General features: G+C 42.6%; 1 protein-coding gene across 1 annotated transcript; it reads right to left on the reverse strand.

Annotated features, from left to right (window-relative positions):
• Positions 1–1,522: 1,522 nt before the first annotated feature.
• saraf (store-operated calcium entry-associated regulatory factor) lies at positions 1,523–7,248 on the reverse strand. Its single transcript, XM_006806796.3, has 7 exons — positions 7,061–7,248; positions 6,031–6,209; positions 5,185–5,374; positions 4,830–5,102; positions 4,422–4,575; positions 4,227–4,312; positions 1,523–2,850 (listed from the first exon to the last, which is right to left on the reverse strand). Exons 1-7 carry the CDS (start codon positions 7,125–7,127, stop codon positions 2,825–2,827), a joined length of 975 nt encoding a protein of 324 aa, XP_006806859.2. The 5' UTR covers positions 7,128–7,248; the 3' UTR covers positions 1,523–2,824.
• Positions 7,249–18,587: the final 11,339 nt, after the last annotated feature.

Consider the following 18,587-nt stretch of genomic DNA (forward strand, 5'->3'; position numbering starts at 1 on the left):
CATAAGGATGTGGATCCCCAAAGCAACCGTTCAGATGCATTACGTCTACATCTTTCTATTAATCTCTAAAAATAAATCTTCCTGCAGGGTCCAGTGTAATTTTCTTATTTGAGTCAGGAATCAGCAGCAGAAAGGACGATTTGATATCTTGAACATGATTTGCAAATTGTGTGGGCTCTCGTGCGATCCATATTATGTTAGCAGTTGTGCAGGGGGAATCTCTGCACAGCTGCTAACATAAGCCCTCTGACACTTGAATCTTTTGGACATAGTGAGGGCAAAAGACTGTGCTGTGATGTAGAAGTATTTCTCTGTCTTGTCCTACTATTCAGTTGTATTTATATAGCCCTAAGTCACAAAATAAAAAAGGCACTTAATCAGCAAAACCCCATCAGTCATGATCTCTTAAGCAGCAAGTGTCATTGTTTGACTAGCTGCACCTGTAGCTAGCTGCATGTTATGTATTTAATGTAATGTAATAAACCACCAACTGCCAAAGAGACAGACAGTGAAAGTAAACAGTATATCCTTAGTTTCTTAACATAAAACTCATTGTTGCAGTGAGGGGCAGTACGAAAGTGACTAATTTATAGTTTTAGTCCCGTCAGTAGCTAGCTAATATAAACAAATGTAGGTCTATTAAATGCAACCAACTTTGCTTTCTTACAACTTTCACAAGTTGCAAGAAAGCAGATCAGCCTGAGAACATATGTGAGAGGCTGACACAATTGTAAAAGACTTTATTGTGTCTGATGCTTTTCATCTAACATTTGTTGTGTCAGATCATCAGTGTAACATTAAATGTTGGAGCTCGTTTGCATCATTGTGACCCGTGCTGTCATATTAATATGACCATACTGTATGTCATATGCAACATTAAAGTACATTAGCCAATCAGCATTTATCATTGAATATATCGTGAAAAGGAACATAATGTTAAAGAATGTTTTACTTTACTTGCTATTTTGAATATATTTTCATATGAAATTAATGTAAGACTGTTTTGTAGGATTATAATTTATGTAAAGAGTCTAAATACTTATTCACTACTCTGAATAAAAGTGATCCATTACTATGGATAACCTTTTTTCACATAGTACAGGCACCAGGGCGCACACCAGTGCCCTGCACTGTATTTATTTGTATTTAGTGTGGGCCCATCTGTGCCTGTACGTCTCATACGTTCTGGAAAGCGGGAAGTGTGCACACTTTGTTTTGATATTTTAAATATGCAATTAAAATGAGGATTGTAGAAATCAGTTTTCTACCTTGGTGTGTTGTTGAGTGTGATCAGAAACATTTCTTAAATATCGACAGCTTTTCCTGTAAAGCTTCATAAAGGCACAACCAGGGCCTCACAAACAGCGGCTGGGGGGATGACAAGGGATTCCTTATCAAGTGACTAAGGCTGTTTGATATGACGATATGTATCAAAATGAATATATCAATATGAAAACATCGATCATTTCGTATTATATGTTAAGTTCTCTTTCTCTTATATTTAAAATAACCACAGTACAGACGGACAAGCAACTTCTTAGCTGTTGGTTCGTTAGCAACAGCGACGGTAAAACCATTGTGTGGCTCCGCCGCCCGCTCGTTTATTTTCCACATAAACCTTTCACAATAAAGCTTTTCAAAATAAGCTGAAATGATATACATTATCCTCAAACATCAAATTTCAGAATGTGCATCAAACAAATTACCTCAAATAAAAACATGAAGTAACTATAAATGGCGCTTACACTCGCAGAGAATACCAGCATGGCCAGTGAAGATGAGGCAGAACCAGGCAGCTCCAAACAGAAGGACCAGTCAAAACCGATCGAGGACCTTATTCCTAAACAAGGGGATACCTCTGTAGCACGGACATGGTTTGGTTATGCAAAAGTCTGACACAGTCTGACCAGAAAACTGTACTGTGCAAATTATGCCGCAAACCAGTCCCCACCACAGACTCAAACACAACAAACCTCTTCTACCACCTATGCAAGAATCACGTGAAAGAGTATGAAGAGAGTTTATGGATGAGAAGCAAAAAAGAGCTGCCAGGTTTTTCCCCGCAACACACCATGTAATAAATACAAAGAAAATGATGGCCGTTACAACGTCTATCTAAAAATATATAGTTTCATGCGACGCCTAGCTAAAAACAAGTCGAGTTGCCTGAGATTCACAGAATTTACACAAAAACCACTATTTTGTGATATATATCTTTATCAGGATGAGAAATGTTTTATATCGGGACATGAGATTTTGGTCATATCGCACAGCCCTAGTGCAAACTCATCCAGTGATGAGTTTGCACAGATGATTGAAAGGTGGATTTTCTCCATGAGTCTAAAGACTAAGGTTTTTTCTTAGCTGATGCACAAAGCCAGAGAGCAGCAGTACACGCCATTTTATTAACCATTTTGTCAATTCTAATATTTCATTTATTGGAAGGGAAAAGGTGCATCAGCAGAGGAACACCGTAACAAATACAAACATTTGAGCAGAAGGTTGCAGTTAAAGAGTTCAAATATTTACCTTGCCTACAAAAAAACCCGAATCCAGTAATTATCAATGAAACATTATTATCGTTTTAATAAAGCCCTACAAGCTTCTTATGCTGGACAGTAAAACTTTTAGGCTAAAATCCAAACCACACGCTGACAGAAGCTACTGAACCACAGCAAGCTCTCCAAGAAACACACAACCGAGCAGTAAAGTTCTGTTTGGACGTCTCTGCTTGAAGAAAGGATTACAGCCTGCAAGCAGCAAACAGATCAATGCACTTAGTCATATTCTGTCCACTGCAGAAAATGTGTGTGTGAGGGGGCTTCTATCTTCTTTTGGTTCCTCCAAAACCTAAAGAACAAAAAACAAACAGGAGTCAGTCAGTTGTAGCCATTTGCACTGAACACTTACTGGCATGCTCATTGAAAACACAGAAAAGGGAGGAATTGTTCTTTTATTGTGGGTGCGGTGATCCTGCTTCTGTGCTTGGAGATATTAATGCTTATATCGTTATAACATGTAATATAAAGTTGTTTGGGGTTGTTTGTATGGATGTAACTGATGTGTTTGTTCATTCACTTAAGAGCAGCTAAACCAGCAGCTTAATGGCTCAGACACACAGTCATGCAGCAAAATGTATCAACTGGTCTAACATCATTTATCAAACTAGCTAGCATCAGCTGTGGTGCACAGCTTGACATGAGCATGACATTAATAGCACTAATGGTTCTCTCAGTTAGTTTTTAAACCAAGAAAATTTTTTTTAAATTCACGTAACTAAGCAGGTGAATCAACAGATCAATGTGGCCGTGTGGATGGAGGCACAGCTTTAAAAACCAATTAATATCCTGCTCTGATCAGCTAAGACTGGTATTCACACTCAGACGCTTTATTAGGTTCACATGTTCAAACTGCTCGTTAAACCAGGTATCTAATCAGACAGTTACAGGCTGAAGTTCAAACCAGCAGAAGACCACTCCAAGTTTTACACTACAGCTCACGTGAAGACTGGAAAAACCTGCGTCTTGATTTCTGCTGAAACGTTCAGAAGGTAGAGTCAGAATTTGGCATAAAAGCATAAATCCACCCTTGCTTGCATTGAGGCTTCTGGCAGTGGCGGTATAATGGTGGGGGATATTTTCTTGGCACACTTTGGGCTCCTTACTACCAACTACGAATATTTTTACGCCACATCTTACCCAAGTTTCTCTGTGGGTCTATATTTCAAATGCATTAAAATTACATGAGCAGTAATTTTAAAAATAGAAATTCAACGCTCTGAATCAACGTCAGAATGGTCATGTCTGCTTCATTTGTCATGAAATAAGAAGGGCCCTGAAAGTACTCGTCAATTCTTCCATTAATTTGGACTGTCTATAAAACTGCCTGTAATGCAAATCTTGGGAAAACCCTTGCAATTAAAGCTGAAAGTCTGCATTTCAATCAAGAATTGATTTTTTTTAAATTTACAATCCACTGTGGTGGTTTACAGAGACCAAAAAAGTGTCTTTCTCCAAAACATTATAGCGTATGACCACAGAAAAGTTCTGATGGACAGGATTAACACACTATATTGGAAAGATAGGACAAATTGATTTCTTGGACAAACCGTGTCGAGCTGACCCGGATAGGTACTAATGGAAAAGGGCAATAAGAATCACAAAGGTAGGTAGGTAACATGTGCAAACTGTTTCTGTGTCCCTTCTAATAAGATGCAGTCTTGGTACCTGAAGTAACGCGTGTCCCGGAAGAGGGAGATTCTCTGGCAGGTCTGTTAGTGTGAGTGGAGTAGTTAGAATTGTAGGGCTGGCCCCTGCAGAATACATGAGATGGAACACAGCATGAATATCCTGAAGACAGGAAGGTGAAAGGTGAAGGTCCCCATTTTCCATTATTCTCTCTCTTTCCACCCCTTTACTAACCTCTGACCACCAAAAAGATATCCAAGCACCCCGCCTGTTCCCATTCCAGTCCAGAAACCTCCTCCTGTGCCGGGAGCTGCCCGGCCTCCTGGGTACTGGTGTCTGTGAGTGTAATCACTGTGGAAACCATAACTGGGGTTGGCTCCAGGGTAGTCTGAGCAGAAAACAAGAACTGATCAAAACTTTTTTTTCATGCAGTGCAGCCTAAATTACATAAAATAACACTCATCGCATTTCTTTAGCACCAAATCACAACAGCAGTCACCTCAAGGTGCTTTATGTTGTACAGTAAAGACCCTAAAATAATACAGAATACAAGGTCCGCTCTACCAAAAGGATGTGCTGCTTTGACAAATGTGCAGACCACACCGTCTACATCTCCGCACGCCGTCATTTTGCATCAACTACCTGTGTAGTCTGGTTTGAATCCTGGTGGGGGTGGTCCACCCATGGAGCCATGGTAATTGTGTCCAGAATGTGTAGCTGGTCCACCATCTTGCCCCCCAGTGGTGTTCCCACTTAGGAACAGTTTATAGATGCCATAGGCTAAGAGCAGAAGCACAGCAACAACCAGCAGTCCTCCTGAGTCCTGAGTGCCTGCAGGGTAAGAGCTCTGACGGTCAGGCTGCTGCCCATATTCTGATGAACCAGTAAAGAAACTGGAGGCAAATCCCCAGAGATCTGACAGACAAAACAACAAAGAACATTCTTAAACAACTAATCCTTGTGTAAAAATGAAAACCTGCGTCACTAATCCTCCTACCTTTAAACCCACCGCGGGAACCCCTACTACTGTGAGCCCTCCGCTGGCCCTCTTCAGTCAGTTCCAGTGTGTACTCCAGCCCACAAGACCCTTTCAGTATGTAGGCATCAGCAGGGTGATTGTAGCCCTCACAGCTCACCTCAATGTGACCAAATCGATATGTGTTGTCCATGTCAGTCCTACACTCCCACTGTGACACACAGCAGAACAAGAGACACCCCATCAGTCTAAAATGTATTTAATCATAACAAGTTTGAGGGTTACTCATACACACGGTACAATACCTCATTTAAACTTCACTCTCACCACTCAGACATTCTTGCATTTGAACTTAGTTTAAAGAGACAGAATAAAAGGAAAATGTGAGGTCTTCTATTTTGCAGGTGTCCCATATCTGTCAAGGATGAGATTCCCCACACAAGTTTCTCAAATCTTGCTCAAGTTTTGAAGTGCAAAATTTCAGATTAGAAAAAGTCCCAATTTAATTTGTCAGATTTTGTTTTTTTCATGAGCAGTTGTGCTGACAAGATTAAACTGCCTGAATGTGACAGAATGTGCCCGTCAACACATACATATTACTGAAATTGAACATGCAGACCATCCTACAGCCAGTGGTGCCAAAAAAACATGGAAACGACAATAAAGGTTAAGGCTCAAACCACCTCTCCTCGTTGTCGCCTGTAGAAATAATGTCCTTGTAGTTTGGGTTGGCCTACCACTGTCTGAGATGAATGTTTTAATATGCACAGCACACACAGGAGTCATTTCTTCAAAAATTGAAATAAAGCAGCTGAATCAGTCCTACTGAGCTCATTTCACACAGTACAGCACCAGTAGGTCCCTCACCTGCACATCGACTCCATTCCAGCCTTTATTCACACACTGAACCACCTCTGGGACGAAGGCGTGGCAGCCCGCTGACCCTCCAACACACTTGAGCTGAGGGATCGGGCTGGAGCGCCTGGCTGTGGTGTACTGGTTCCTGTACAGAGTCAGTGCCTGGATGTCCCGCAGCAGTACACTGCCTGCAGGTGACAAAGGAGAAGGGCTGATTTCCACACTAGGATTACACAAATCACAGTCATGTCGCTTTAGACACACTAAAGCTCTTCTTCGGGAACAAATTTTGACTCGTTAGTCCTGAATCAACCGGCATTTTCTGTACGCTGTTCTTTATGACATCATGTAGTGCCATACTCATCATATAACCTACCATTGCTGACAAACATGCATGCACAGCGTGTTTGTCACTAGTTTGTGGTGTATTTCCTAAACAGGGTAGCATCTCGGTAACCAGTGTTGTGCCATAAATTGATTTCCAGTGTTTCCCTCTGTTTTTACGTGTAATATCTTTACATATGTTGGTAAATAGACTTTGGTGAACAGGGTTTACGAAGGGGTTATATATAATATCTAAAAATTACCTGTTTTTCAAGTATCTTTATAATGTCCTAGTATTGTACCTACATTATAACCAATCCGGTCCTTTTTGTCCACTTAAAATATGTTTATATTAGGTTTTTTTTGTTATATTTATTGCAATTTCTGCTGTCCTTTTTGTCAGATTACTCTTTAAAAAAGACATTTTTAATGTCAACGAGATTTTTTTTTTAAACTGGATAAATAAAAATAAATAAATTAAAGTCACGGCCAAAGACTGATTGCGGCTTCTAACTTGTGACAGGAGCGTTGTTTGTGACTTGATATCATTTATGGGGGATACATTTGACATGTTACAGATCAACAAGTTATTTATATCAGTTTAAATAGGAACAATCCGTTTTTGGCAAATACCGGAAATCAGGCGATCACTTATTTAGCACAAACCGGAAATGAAGAGCAGCGTAAAAGAAGCGGACTCTAAAAGCCAACCCACCGTCATCCCAGCTGTCGGTGTGCCTCGCACACAGGAGCAGCAGTACACCGGAAAAAAACACCTTCATGTCGCGTCGTTGTTTCTCCAAGAGCCTTCACACACACAGCCTCGATAAACACACCACAGCCCGAAGACTCTGCTGCCGATACTTCCGTGTTGCGTCACCTGTTTTTCGCTTTCTGGGACCAATGAGGAACGTGCACGGCTGCACTGTGGCACGTCCGTGTGTTTGTGAGAGAGAGAAAGAAAAAGGCAGGGGCAGTTTGCTCGGGATAATGACGGCAAAGCTCCGGCACATGTGTCAAAACAATCAACACTGCTTCAGAAACTGCCGAGGTTCAGGTCTTCTCAACAGAGTCACGTGATCAGTGCCGTCCATAGTAATCAGAGACATGGAGCCAGACAAAAAGAGGATGCTCTGCCTATTCCTAAATAAAAAACAGCTCATAAGCATTTCTGCTCCCAGGTCTAAAGTCTAGATAAGAAATACACATAGTTATAGTTATAGAAGGTATAGTATATTTTATATAAACGAATCTGTCCGCTGGTAATTGCATAATCACGTGGCCTCACAGCACAAGCATACTCCCAAGCTATTATAATGTGTTGTACATTGTTATTTATTGTGTGGGTTTTTTTTAATTAGTAAAAAAAACATCAAGAAGTCACAAGCAAAAGGAGAACACACCATGGCGCATGTTTAAACAAGGAAAATGTATTCATCAATATTATTAAAATGGGTATAACATAATTTTTTCAACAAAAAATACACGTTCAAAACACCATTTCAGCCCGATATCAGACAGAACTGTCACATGATATCAAACAGAGGCTGTCAATTCAGCTCTGTTAATTGGGCAATCATAATGAAGCAGTTCATTACAAGCTGTAGATTCAAGCTGCTCTTCATATGTTTGGCCACCAGATGTCACCAAGGGGAACTGTGTTGAAATCGTTTTTCAATACAAGCTTCAGTGCTTCAGAAAGCCTCATTTGGTCATCACTAGCTGAGGACCTGCAGTCCACAGACTGGAAACACATTGAAAAATAGTGGTGTGTGGATTGATACTGAAATTTTGATTCTTCCAATACCAGATATTTATGTTCTAGAATCGATTCAGTAGGCAACGGGTGAAGTGTCTTGCCCAAGGACACAACGACCGAGACTGTCCGAGCTGGGCTCGAACCGGCAACCTTCCGATTACAAGGCGAACTGCAAAGTCTTGTGATGGTGATGAAAATTGAGCACCTCAGTTATGCGAAGAACAGTCAACTTATCTTGGAGAAATTGCCTCTGACATAGAAGTTACATAATTTATGTGAAGTTGTACCAAATTAAAAATTGATTAAAAAATTGGCTTGTCCAATTTCTCAAAAGTTACTTGAAGGTTGCATTTCATTTTTGCCTCTGCTACAGCACTGATATCACATAATACAACGGTTGAGATTTTTTTAAGTATAATTGTTCTGTCACCATGTAACCGTGTTCTGTTTTAAATAGATTTTCCCTGAGAAAGTTACTCTTTAGTGCCCCCTTTTGGCATGACCTGGTGTAACATGCGCAAATCTGTCTCTGTTCTATGATGTCATCAGAAAGTGCATGCTATTGTTTGGGGAAAAGACTTCTCCTGTTCTCCTGTTCTCTGCTGTAGTGGCAATTGTCTCCCTTAAGATGGTCTTTAAGGGCATTGTCGGTATGTAATTCTGTTCCATCCTTACTAATGAACAAATCTACTTGAAGAAATGTGATTGCAGTGTTTACTTAATAGAAATGTTTGTAAAGAGAGGATTCGCTAACGTTTTTGGCTAAACAAGTCATTTGTACTGTTTTTGTGTATTTGTCCTCATCTATGATTTCTAAGAGCATTTTATGTTATTTCTCAGTTTTACCCTACTTCAACTGGCCTAAGTAAAGGGAGTGAAGTCAAACCCTCTTGTCTGCGTGGTCATTTTGAAGAGGAGTTTAGTCTGAATGTCGACTCTAGCAAGGCGTTAGAGGCAGAGGACATTACAGTAAAACGACAGCCTCTCAAAGACCAGTCTTGTGAGGAACTGGACAGCAAATAGAGCTATCCTCCAGAAACAGCTCAGCTCTAAGATTCAGCTGCAGATGTTGGAAAAATCCAATTGACAGCAACATGTCACAGAGAACCAGCGCATCAATGAAAACCAGATCTAATATATCTGGCTCCTCCAGGCATTCCAGGAGTTCAGCTGCAAGTAAGGCAGCCGCCGCACAAGCACGTGCAGAAGCTGAGGCAGCTAAGGCTGAAGCAGCATTTGTGGATAAGGAGAATGATCTGAAGTTGCAGCAAGCAGAACTGGAAGCTTCTACGCAGCTTCGAAAAATGCGTCTTGAAGCGTCATTGGATAAAGTACGCATGGAAAAAAAGGCTGCAGCTGCAGAAGCAAAGGCAGAAGTTTTGGAGGCTGCAGTGATTCAAGGTAATAGCGAGGGTCTTAGTGAGATAGATGTTCCTGCTGATGACCCAGTAACACGCACAAGGGAATATGTGAAGGGTGCCACACATGGCAGCCAAACCACGCCTATTCTAGAAACCTCCAATGATAACACGGAGATGAAACTCTCTCAGCATTCACCGACCATAGACTCCTACCCCAAAATCTTTACGCCAGGATCTGATGTACATTTTCGACCAAGCCTCAAGCCAGTTGTGGCACCACACATCCAAACACAAACCACACCCAGAGTAGCAAATCTAAAGGATCACTTCCCAGGCAAAGCAGAGCAAAGTGACACTTACACCCCTAAACAAGAACCAACAGTCAGTTATGCTCAACAGCCTCTAGACAGTGGATACACCGGCACCGCCTATATTACAACCACAGACAACTTCAGTCACCCACATGAGACCACATGCCAGGAAAGGGGTCCACTGTACACTCCACTAGAAATGGAGCAGAACATGTCAGACCTTGTTAGATTTATGGCTCGACGTGAACTGGTGTCTACAGGGCTCCTTCACTTCAATGACCGTCCCGAATGCTACAGAGCCTGGAAAGCATCGTTCATAAATACCACCAGAGGCCTCAACCTCTCACCAAGTGAACAGCTTGACCTTCTTGTGAAATGGCTAGGTAAGGATTCAGCTGAACATGCCAGACGAATACGATCCGTGTATGCGAACCAACCAGCAAACGGACTCAGAGCTATGTGGGATAGGCTTAATGAATGCTATGGTGCACCAGAGGTCATCGAGGGTGCCTTTTTGAAAAGATTAGATAACTTTCCCAAGATTCCAAACAGAGACGGTCGTAAGCTAAGAGAGCTGGGAGACTTGCTGTCGGAAATACAGGCTGCCAAAGAAGATGGTGACCTGCTTGGGCTTAGTTATCTGGATACTCCTCGTGGTGTTACCCCTGTGGTGCAGAAGCTGCCATTTTATCTCCAGGAAAAATGGCTTTCTCTAGGCTTTAAGTACAAAGAAGATCGCGGGGCTCCCTATCCCCCATTCGGCTTCTTTGTGGACTTTGTGTGTCGGGAAGCACGGATGCGCAACGACCCTGGCCTCACACAGACCGCATTCAGCAGTGAGTTATCAGGCGCTAAGCAATCGTCTAAAGCCGAAGGTCACAAGGCTGTGGCAGTTTTTAAAACGAGAGTCTCTCGAGATCCTCTGCCCCCTTCCAGCGGTACAAGGACTGTATCGCTTGGCACCCGATTTGGAAGTGAGTCATCCACTAGAGAGGATCCAGTAGAGCGCTGCCCGCTACACAATAAACCCCACTCCTTACCAAGGTGTCGTGGGTTTAGAGAGAAGCCAATAGAAGAAAGGAAAGCACTCTTAAAAAGGCACGGAATATGTTACAGGTGCTGCAGAGCCACACATTTGGCAAGGAATTGCGAAGATGACATCTCCTGCTCAGAGTGTGGGAGCAAGAGCCACATTGCAGCCCTGCACCCTGGATTTGTTCAATGGTCCACCAACACAGCACATTCCGCACCAGATCAGGGCGGGGAGGGAAACTCCAATCCGATTGAGACTGATGTTTCCACAGCATGCACTGAGGTCTGCGGGAACTATTCCGCAGGACGTTCCTGCTCAAAAATATGTCTAACCAAGGTCTACCCGACTGGCTGCCCTGACGCTGCAGTTACATTATACGCAATATTAGATGATCAGAGTAACAGATCACTTGCGCGTACTGAGTTTTTCGACTTATTCAACATTTCAGGTTCTCCTTCACCATACACTTTGAAGACATGTGCCGGAACACAAGAGACAGAAGGCAGGCAAGCACATGGCTTTGTGATCGAACCCATCAACGGCAGTGTCACACTTTCTTTGCCAACACTGATTGAATGCAATGAGATCCCAAATAACCGTGCAGAAATACCAACACCAGAGGTAGCATTAAACCACAGTCATTTGAAGGCCCTTGCAAAACACATTCCAAAGCTGGACTCCCAAGCTTCCATTCTGCTCTTGTTAGGCAGAGATATCATTAGGGTTCATAAGGTCAGAAGACAAGTGAATGGCCCACAAAATGCTCCCTATGCCCAGAAGTTGGACCTGGGTTGGGTTATTGTGGGAGATGTTTGCATTGGAGATGTCCACAGACCTACTGTTATCAGCTCTTGCTATACTAACGTACTGAAAAATGGACGCCCTTCTCTCTTTCAGCCATGCCCAAACAAGTACTCTGTAAAAGAGAAATACAGTAGTGGTGGGTCCCCTTCATTTCCCCTGACATGCAAACATCCCCTTGCCAGCGAGAAACGGGCCACTTTAGACTGTAATGTGTTCCAGACAACAAAGGACGATGACAAAGAAGCTCCTTCAATCGAGGACGGACAGTTCATCCACATCATGGAACAAGAAGTTTACAAGGACCAAGAAAACAGGTGGGTGGCTCCCCTGCCTTTCAGATCTCCACGACCAAGGCTCCCTCATAACCACGAGCAAGTACTTGAACGTCTCAAATCTTTACAGCGGTCTTTCAGAAGGAAGCCTAAAATGAAAGAAGAGTTTGTCTCGTTCATGGCAAAGATCTTTCAGAATGGGCACGCTGAAGAAGCCCCACCTCTGAAGCCTAATGAGGAGCATTGGTACCTGCCTTGTTTTGGGGTTTACCATCCCAAGAAGCCCTCTCAAATAAGAGTCGTCTTCGACTCCAGTGCCCAGCACAAAGGTTTGTCTCTGAACCAAGTACTCCTAACGGGACCAGACCTCAACAACACACTGGTAGGAGTCCTCCTTCGGTTCCGGAAAGAACAGATCGCTTTCACTGTTGATGTACAACAGATGTTTCATTGTTTCATGGTGCGACCTGAAGACCGGAACTTCCTCAGGTTCCTCTGGTTTAAAGAGAACAACCCAGAGAAAGAGATTATGGAGTTCCGTATGAACGTGCACGTCTTTGGAAATAGTCCTTCACCGGCTGTGGCTATTTACTGTCTTAGACGTGCAGCACAGGAAGGCCGGAAGGAGTATGGGGAGGATGCAGAACAGTTCGTCACTCGTGACTTTTACGTAGATGACGGGTTAAAGTCCTTGCCCACAGCAGATGCAGCTATTGACCTGCTCAGAAGAACTCAAAAAATGCTGGCTTGCTCTAACCTTAGGCTGCATAAGCTGGCTTCGAACAGCAAGGAGGTCATGAAGGCCTTTCCCAGTGAAGATCATGCCACAGACCTGAAGGATTTGGACCTTACTGCTGACACTCTACCAATGCAGCGTAGCCTTGGACTGTACTGGGACTTGAATTCAGACTGTTTTACTTACCGTGTACAGGACGAGAGAAAGTCATTCACTCAACGTGGAGTGCTCTCAACGGTGAACAGCCTGTACGATCCTCTAGGATTTGTTTCCCCTGTGACAATTCAAGGAAAACTGCTGCTTCGAGAACTAGCCTCACAGTCTTCGGACTGGGACACTCCATTGCCAGCAGAAAAGGAAAAGGTGTGGGAAAGTTGGAGAGATTCTCTGCAGGAGTTAAGACATCTGAGGATCCCCCGACCGTACTCAAACATGTCACCATCTACTGTCAAGTTAACAGAACTCTGTGTTTTTTCAGATGCTTCAGAGAAAGCAGTAGCTGCTGTTGCCTACTTGAAGACTGTGGATGCAGATGGGGGATGCTGCACTAGATTGGTTGCAAGTAAAACCAAACTGGCCCCACGCCCAGAGCATACTATACCTCGGTTGGAGCTTTGTGCAGCAGTCATGGCAGTAACTCTGTCTGAGGTCATCACCTCCGAAATAGACATCGTATTTGACGCAGTCACCTACTACACAGACAGTAAGGTGGTGCTCGGATATATCTACAATGAGAAGAGGAGGTTTTATGTATACGTGACCAATCGAGTCCAGAGAATCAGAAGAAGCACAATGCCACAGCAGTGGCGATATGTCTGCACAGAAGACAATCCCGCAGACATTGCCACACGGTCTATCACAGCAGACCGCCTTGAGAACACAATATGGTTCTCTGGACCGGCATTCTTGTCTCGACCTGAAGGGGCGTCACCAGTGGTACAGAGGTTTGACCTTTTGGAACCAGATCAAGACAGTGAAATCAGGCCTCAAGTCACAACACTGTCGGTCACAGTCCTCAAACATCTTGGCTCTGGGCGGTTCAATCGCTTCTCATGCTGGAGTTCCCTCACAAGGGCTCTTGGTACCCTTATTCACATTGTTCAGAGCTTCAAAAAAGGAAAGGAGTGTGTCACTCAAAAATGTGAGGGTTGGCATCAGTGCAGCACACCCCCAACCCGGGATATCCTTGAACAGAGTAAGCTAGTCATTATCAAAGCAGTTCAACAAGAGGTCTATAGAAAAGAACTGGAGTGTCTTGCATCAAACGCCAACATTCCCAAGAGCAGCTCACTCGTTGCCCTGGATCCTTTTATTGACTCAGACGGGCTATTAAGGATTGGGGGTCGTCTCATTGAGGCAAAAATAGGGTTCCACGAAAAACAGCCACTGGTTCTGCCTGGACGGCATCACGTAACCACTCTCATAGTGCGTCACTTTCATGAGCAGGTACGTCACCAAGGACGTCTCTTCACTGAAGGAGCTGTCCGATCTGCAGGTTACTGGATCGTTGGTGGCAGGAGATGCATTAATAGACTCGTTTTCGAGTGTGTCACTTGTCGAAGGCTGAGAGGGAGATGTGAAGTTCAAAAGATGGCAGACTTGCCACCAGACAGGCTCAGCATGGAACCACCTTTTAGCAACGTCGGCATTGATGTGTTTGGGCCCTGGTCTGTATCAGCCCGTCGCACGAGAGGAGGCCACGCTGATAGTAAGAGGTGGGCTGTCCTCTTTACCTGTCTGTGTGTCAGAGCTATACACATTGAGGTAATTGAGTCATTGGATTCCTCCAGTTTCATAAATGCATTCAGAAGGTTTATGGCGATTCGAGGGCCTTTGAAAAACATACGCTCCGACCAGGGCACTAATTTCACCAGAGCTTGCAAAGATATGGGGATTCCCTCAAATCGTGATGGGAAAGCCATGGAGAGGTTTCTGTCGGAACACGGATGTACGTGGACCTTCAACACACCACATTCCTCTCATATGGGGGGAGCATGGGAACGGATGATCGGCATTACACGTCGTATCCTGGACTCGATGCTTCTTCAGATGGGCTCCTCCAAACTCACACATGAGGTACTCACAACATTCATGGCTGAGGTCTCAGCCATAGTGAACAGTCGACCACTTGTGCCTGTGTCAAATGATCCTACAGATCCTTTCATTCTTACACCGGCTTCATTACTTACTCAGAAAGTAGGTCCATGCCCAGTACCAGAAGGAGATTTTGGACATAAAGACCTATTGAAGCAACAGTGGCGCAGGGTCCAAAGCTTGTCTAACACATTTTGGGACAGGTGGCGGAAACAGTATCTGTCAACACTACAGTGTCGAACAAAGTGGACTTCTGACCGGCCAAACCTTAAGCAAGGGAGTGTGGTGCTTCTTAAGGACAGTCAGTGTAGTAGGATTGACTGGCCCTTAGGTATTATCGTTGATGTGTATCCCAGTAAAGACGGAAGGGTGCGCAAAGTGCAAGTGAAGGTCATTAAGAAAGAGGGACCAAAGCTTTACGTCCGACCCGTAAATGAGATGATCTTGCTCATTCCTCCAGATGACTGAAAGGTGTTTGACCTTGTCATATTAGTAGGTGAAACCTGTTGAGTTTCAGACGGGGAGTGTTCTGTCACCATGTAACCGTGTTCTGTTTTAAATAGATTTTCCCTGAGAAAGTTACTCTTTAGTGCCCCCTTTTGGCATGACCTGGTGTAACATGCGCAAATCTGTCTCTGTTCTATGATGTCATCAGAAAGTGCATGCTATTGTTTGGGGAAAAGACTTCTCCTGTTCTCCTGTTCTCTGCTGTAGTGGCAATTGTCTCCCTTAAGATGGTCTTTAAGGGCATTGTCGGTATGTAATTCTGTTCCATCCTTACTAATGAACAAATCTACTTGAAGAAATGTGATTGCAGTGTTTACTTAATAGAAATGTTTGTAAAGAGAGGATTCGCTAACGTTTTTGGCTAAACAAGTCATTTGTACTGTTTTTGTGTATTTGTCCTCATCTATGATTTCTAAGAGCATTTTATGTTATTTCTCAGTTTTACCCTACTTCAACTGGCCTAAGTAAAGGGAGTGAAGTCAAACCCTCTTGTCTGCGTGGTCATTTTGAAGAGGAGTTTAGTCTGAATGTCGACTCTAGCAAGGCGTTAGAGGCAGAGGACATTACAATAATCTTCAGGTTATAATTAATGAACTCAGCCTTGCCATTTCTAGCAACAGTCCTTTGGTCCAAGCTAAATCTAAGGGACGTCCACTGGCATCAGATTTCAAACTTAAACAATTCTGTGAGGAAAAGTTTAATGTTGTGGAACCTGTTGAGTATGTTCTAGAGGCAAGGTTCAACAAAACATTTCAATATGTTCCCATACTTAAGTCTCTTCAGCTACTTGGGCATAATGGTAAATTAAAAAAAATGGTAAATGGCCTGTATTTGTATAGCGCTTTTCTAGTCCCTGAGGACCCCAAAGCGCTTTACACAACCAGTCATCCACCCACACATTCACACACTGGTGATGGCAAGCCACATTGTATCCACAGCCACCCTGGGGCGCACTGACAGACAGACTATAATGATATAGTCGACAAGCTTGCTAGTAGTCATATAGCCTGTTCTGCAAATTTACACCAAATACATGTTTTGATGGTCAAACAATCCTTTTTTTCATGTGAGGATTTAAAGATTTCCTTGTGTTTGCATATTAATGACTTCCAGGTTTGCAATATTGTTTCACGCAAGAAACATAAATATTGTTTGATTTATTGGATTTTAGGTAACTTGCCTCCTGGTAGAAACTGGTGCTCAATCTATCTCACACTGTTGTGCAAAACCAATCAAATCTATGGATTTTGTACAGCTCAGCTTTGTGACATTCGGAAGAAAGAAGTAAAATCAAAGTATTTCAGTGCAGAACAAAGAAAAGGGGGTAAGCTGCTTTGGTGTGAAAAAAGCTTGCATTTTAATTGAAAGCCTCTCTCACTTTTTCAGAGGTCAACGTTTCTAAAAATCTTATGAATGCAATCGCTAAAGCAACATAGAATATTGCAATTGATTTGAAATTGAAAGGTTTATCTACGGCGAGGTGGAGGGGTACCACTGGCCAATGCCAATATTTTTGTCATTATTGTGATATTGTTATTATTGGCTGTCATACAAACCTGTTTTAAAGCAGAGGGGAAATGTGAGAAATGAAAGTGAAGGGGGGAAAAGAGGGAAGAGAGGAAAGATACAAGAAATAAAACAAATTTAGATCATATAGAAATGCAATGGTTTTCTCATTTCACAAATTTAAACTGGTGAAAATTAAAACAGTTTCCTTAAGAAATGTGTCCTTTTTTATCAGAGTGAACACAAGATGGCTGCAGTCCTGAGAGTTGTCCTTGGAGTTGACAATGCATCAAAGTTAATTCTGCCCACTGGAACACCTGATTCAGCTGAAGTCCTTAACAAAGAGATTAGAAGAAACTTTGCACTGTCTGGCAATTTCAGACTGAAGGATAGAGACAGTGAGTTTGACAATGAGTTTGTGAACTTGTCAGCAACTTCAGAAATCAAAGACAAGAGCACGGTTAAAGTTATTTACCTTCAGAATGAGTCAGACACACACTGAAATAAAGGCCATGTTGGATTTACTTATTTCATTGGTTGCACACAAATGTTTTGCTTTGGCAGAAATGTAAACAACTGAGTTGAATCAACACAATTTTTTCATATTCAATAAACCTGTGCATTTTGTGTTCAAAAACACAATTGAAACATGTTTAGATGAAGTAAGTTGAGCTCTTGGAATATTTTAATCCCTCACAATTTTGGCATTTTATTTCACCACTATTCAATAACTTTTACTGCAGTACTACTTGGTCACCTAAATACTACATAATGTTCAACAAAGTCTAGAGTCTGGTTACCATGAAAGTTGAATGGATCTACAACAACTACCATCCTCCTATCTTTATCCTGGTTGCAGGGGGGCTGGAAAATAACCCTGAAGTGATAGGTTATGAGGCAGGGTGCACCCTGGACAGCTCACCAGTCTATCACATGACAAACAAGCATTTGCATTTACAGGTAATTTAGAATCACCAATTAACCTAACTATAATAACTGCATGACTTTTAACTGTGGGAGGAAACCAGTAGACCCAGAGAGAAACCACTGCAAACTAGCCATATTGCGGATTTGAATAAAGGACCTTCTTACTGTGAAGCAACAGCATTAACCACGATGCCAGGCTTAACAAAAGTAGGAAAGCTATGATTTCGAGGCTTGATGCAGAATTTTTTTGTTTTGTGTGTGTATGGTTGTCTGCCTCTCATAACTCCAGTGATTTTCCTGTAGTTTGACATCGCGTGCGATCTTATGAATTTCATGAGTTCAGCAACTAACCACTCTTACTAGATTGTATCATGTCATCGCAACAAGAGCAAATTAAGTTGTTGAATTTCGTACAGATCCTTCATGATTTAATTACGTTCATAGAAACATGAAATTATTGTGTTCAAATTACAAGTTAGACTTTTTTAATGTAACAAGCAGCCAATTTACTTTTTTCGGTACACCAAAAAAAGTAGAGGTGGCTGCTCGACTTGACTGAGACCACGATACAAAGCGCGCAAGACTGAAATACCGTGCAGTGTCGCTGGATTTAACATTGCTATATTATTGACTTACTTCAGTCGAACATGATATGAACAATTTAATCTAGCCTCTCTGCATATCATGTAGTTTCTACGCTATACAGTTAGCATGAGGCACTTGTGTTAAACACATGATGCTTACGTAAATCCTAGAGCTGGCCAATCCCTTTTTTTCAGTGTAAGAGGACCCTTAGATCCCATCCATGGCCATCAAACTTCAAAATATCTCAGTTCAGTTATGAGATACAGAATTAGTTTAGAGAGAGTGAATCGAGCGTTCTACAGCAGCACTTCTAAGTCCAAGCTCCAAGCTTAAGGGAGACATACTAC

Source organism: Neolamprologus brichardi, chromosome 6 (genome assembly GCF_056152115.1).
Source record: "Neolamprologus brichardi isolate AB-2024 chromosome 6, ASM5615211v1, whole genome shotgun sequence".
In the NCBI taxonomy this organism is placed as follows: domain Eukaryota; kingdom Metazoa; phylum Chordata; class Actinopteri; order Cichliformes; family Cichlidae; genus Neolamprologus; species Neolamprologus brichardi.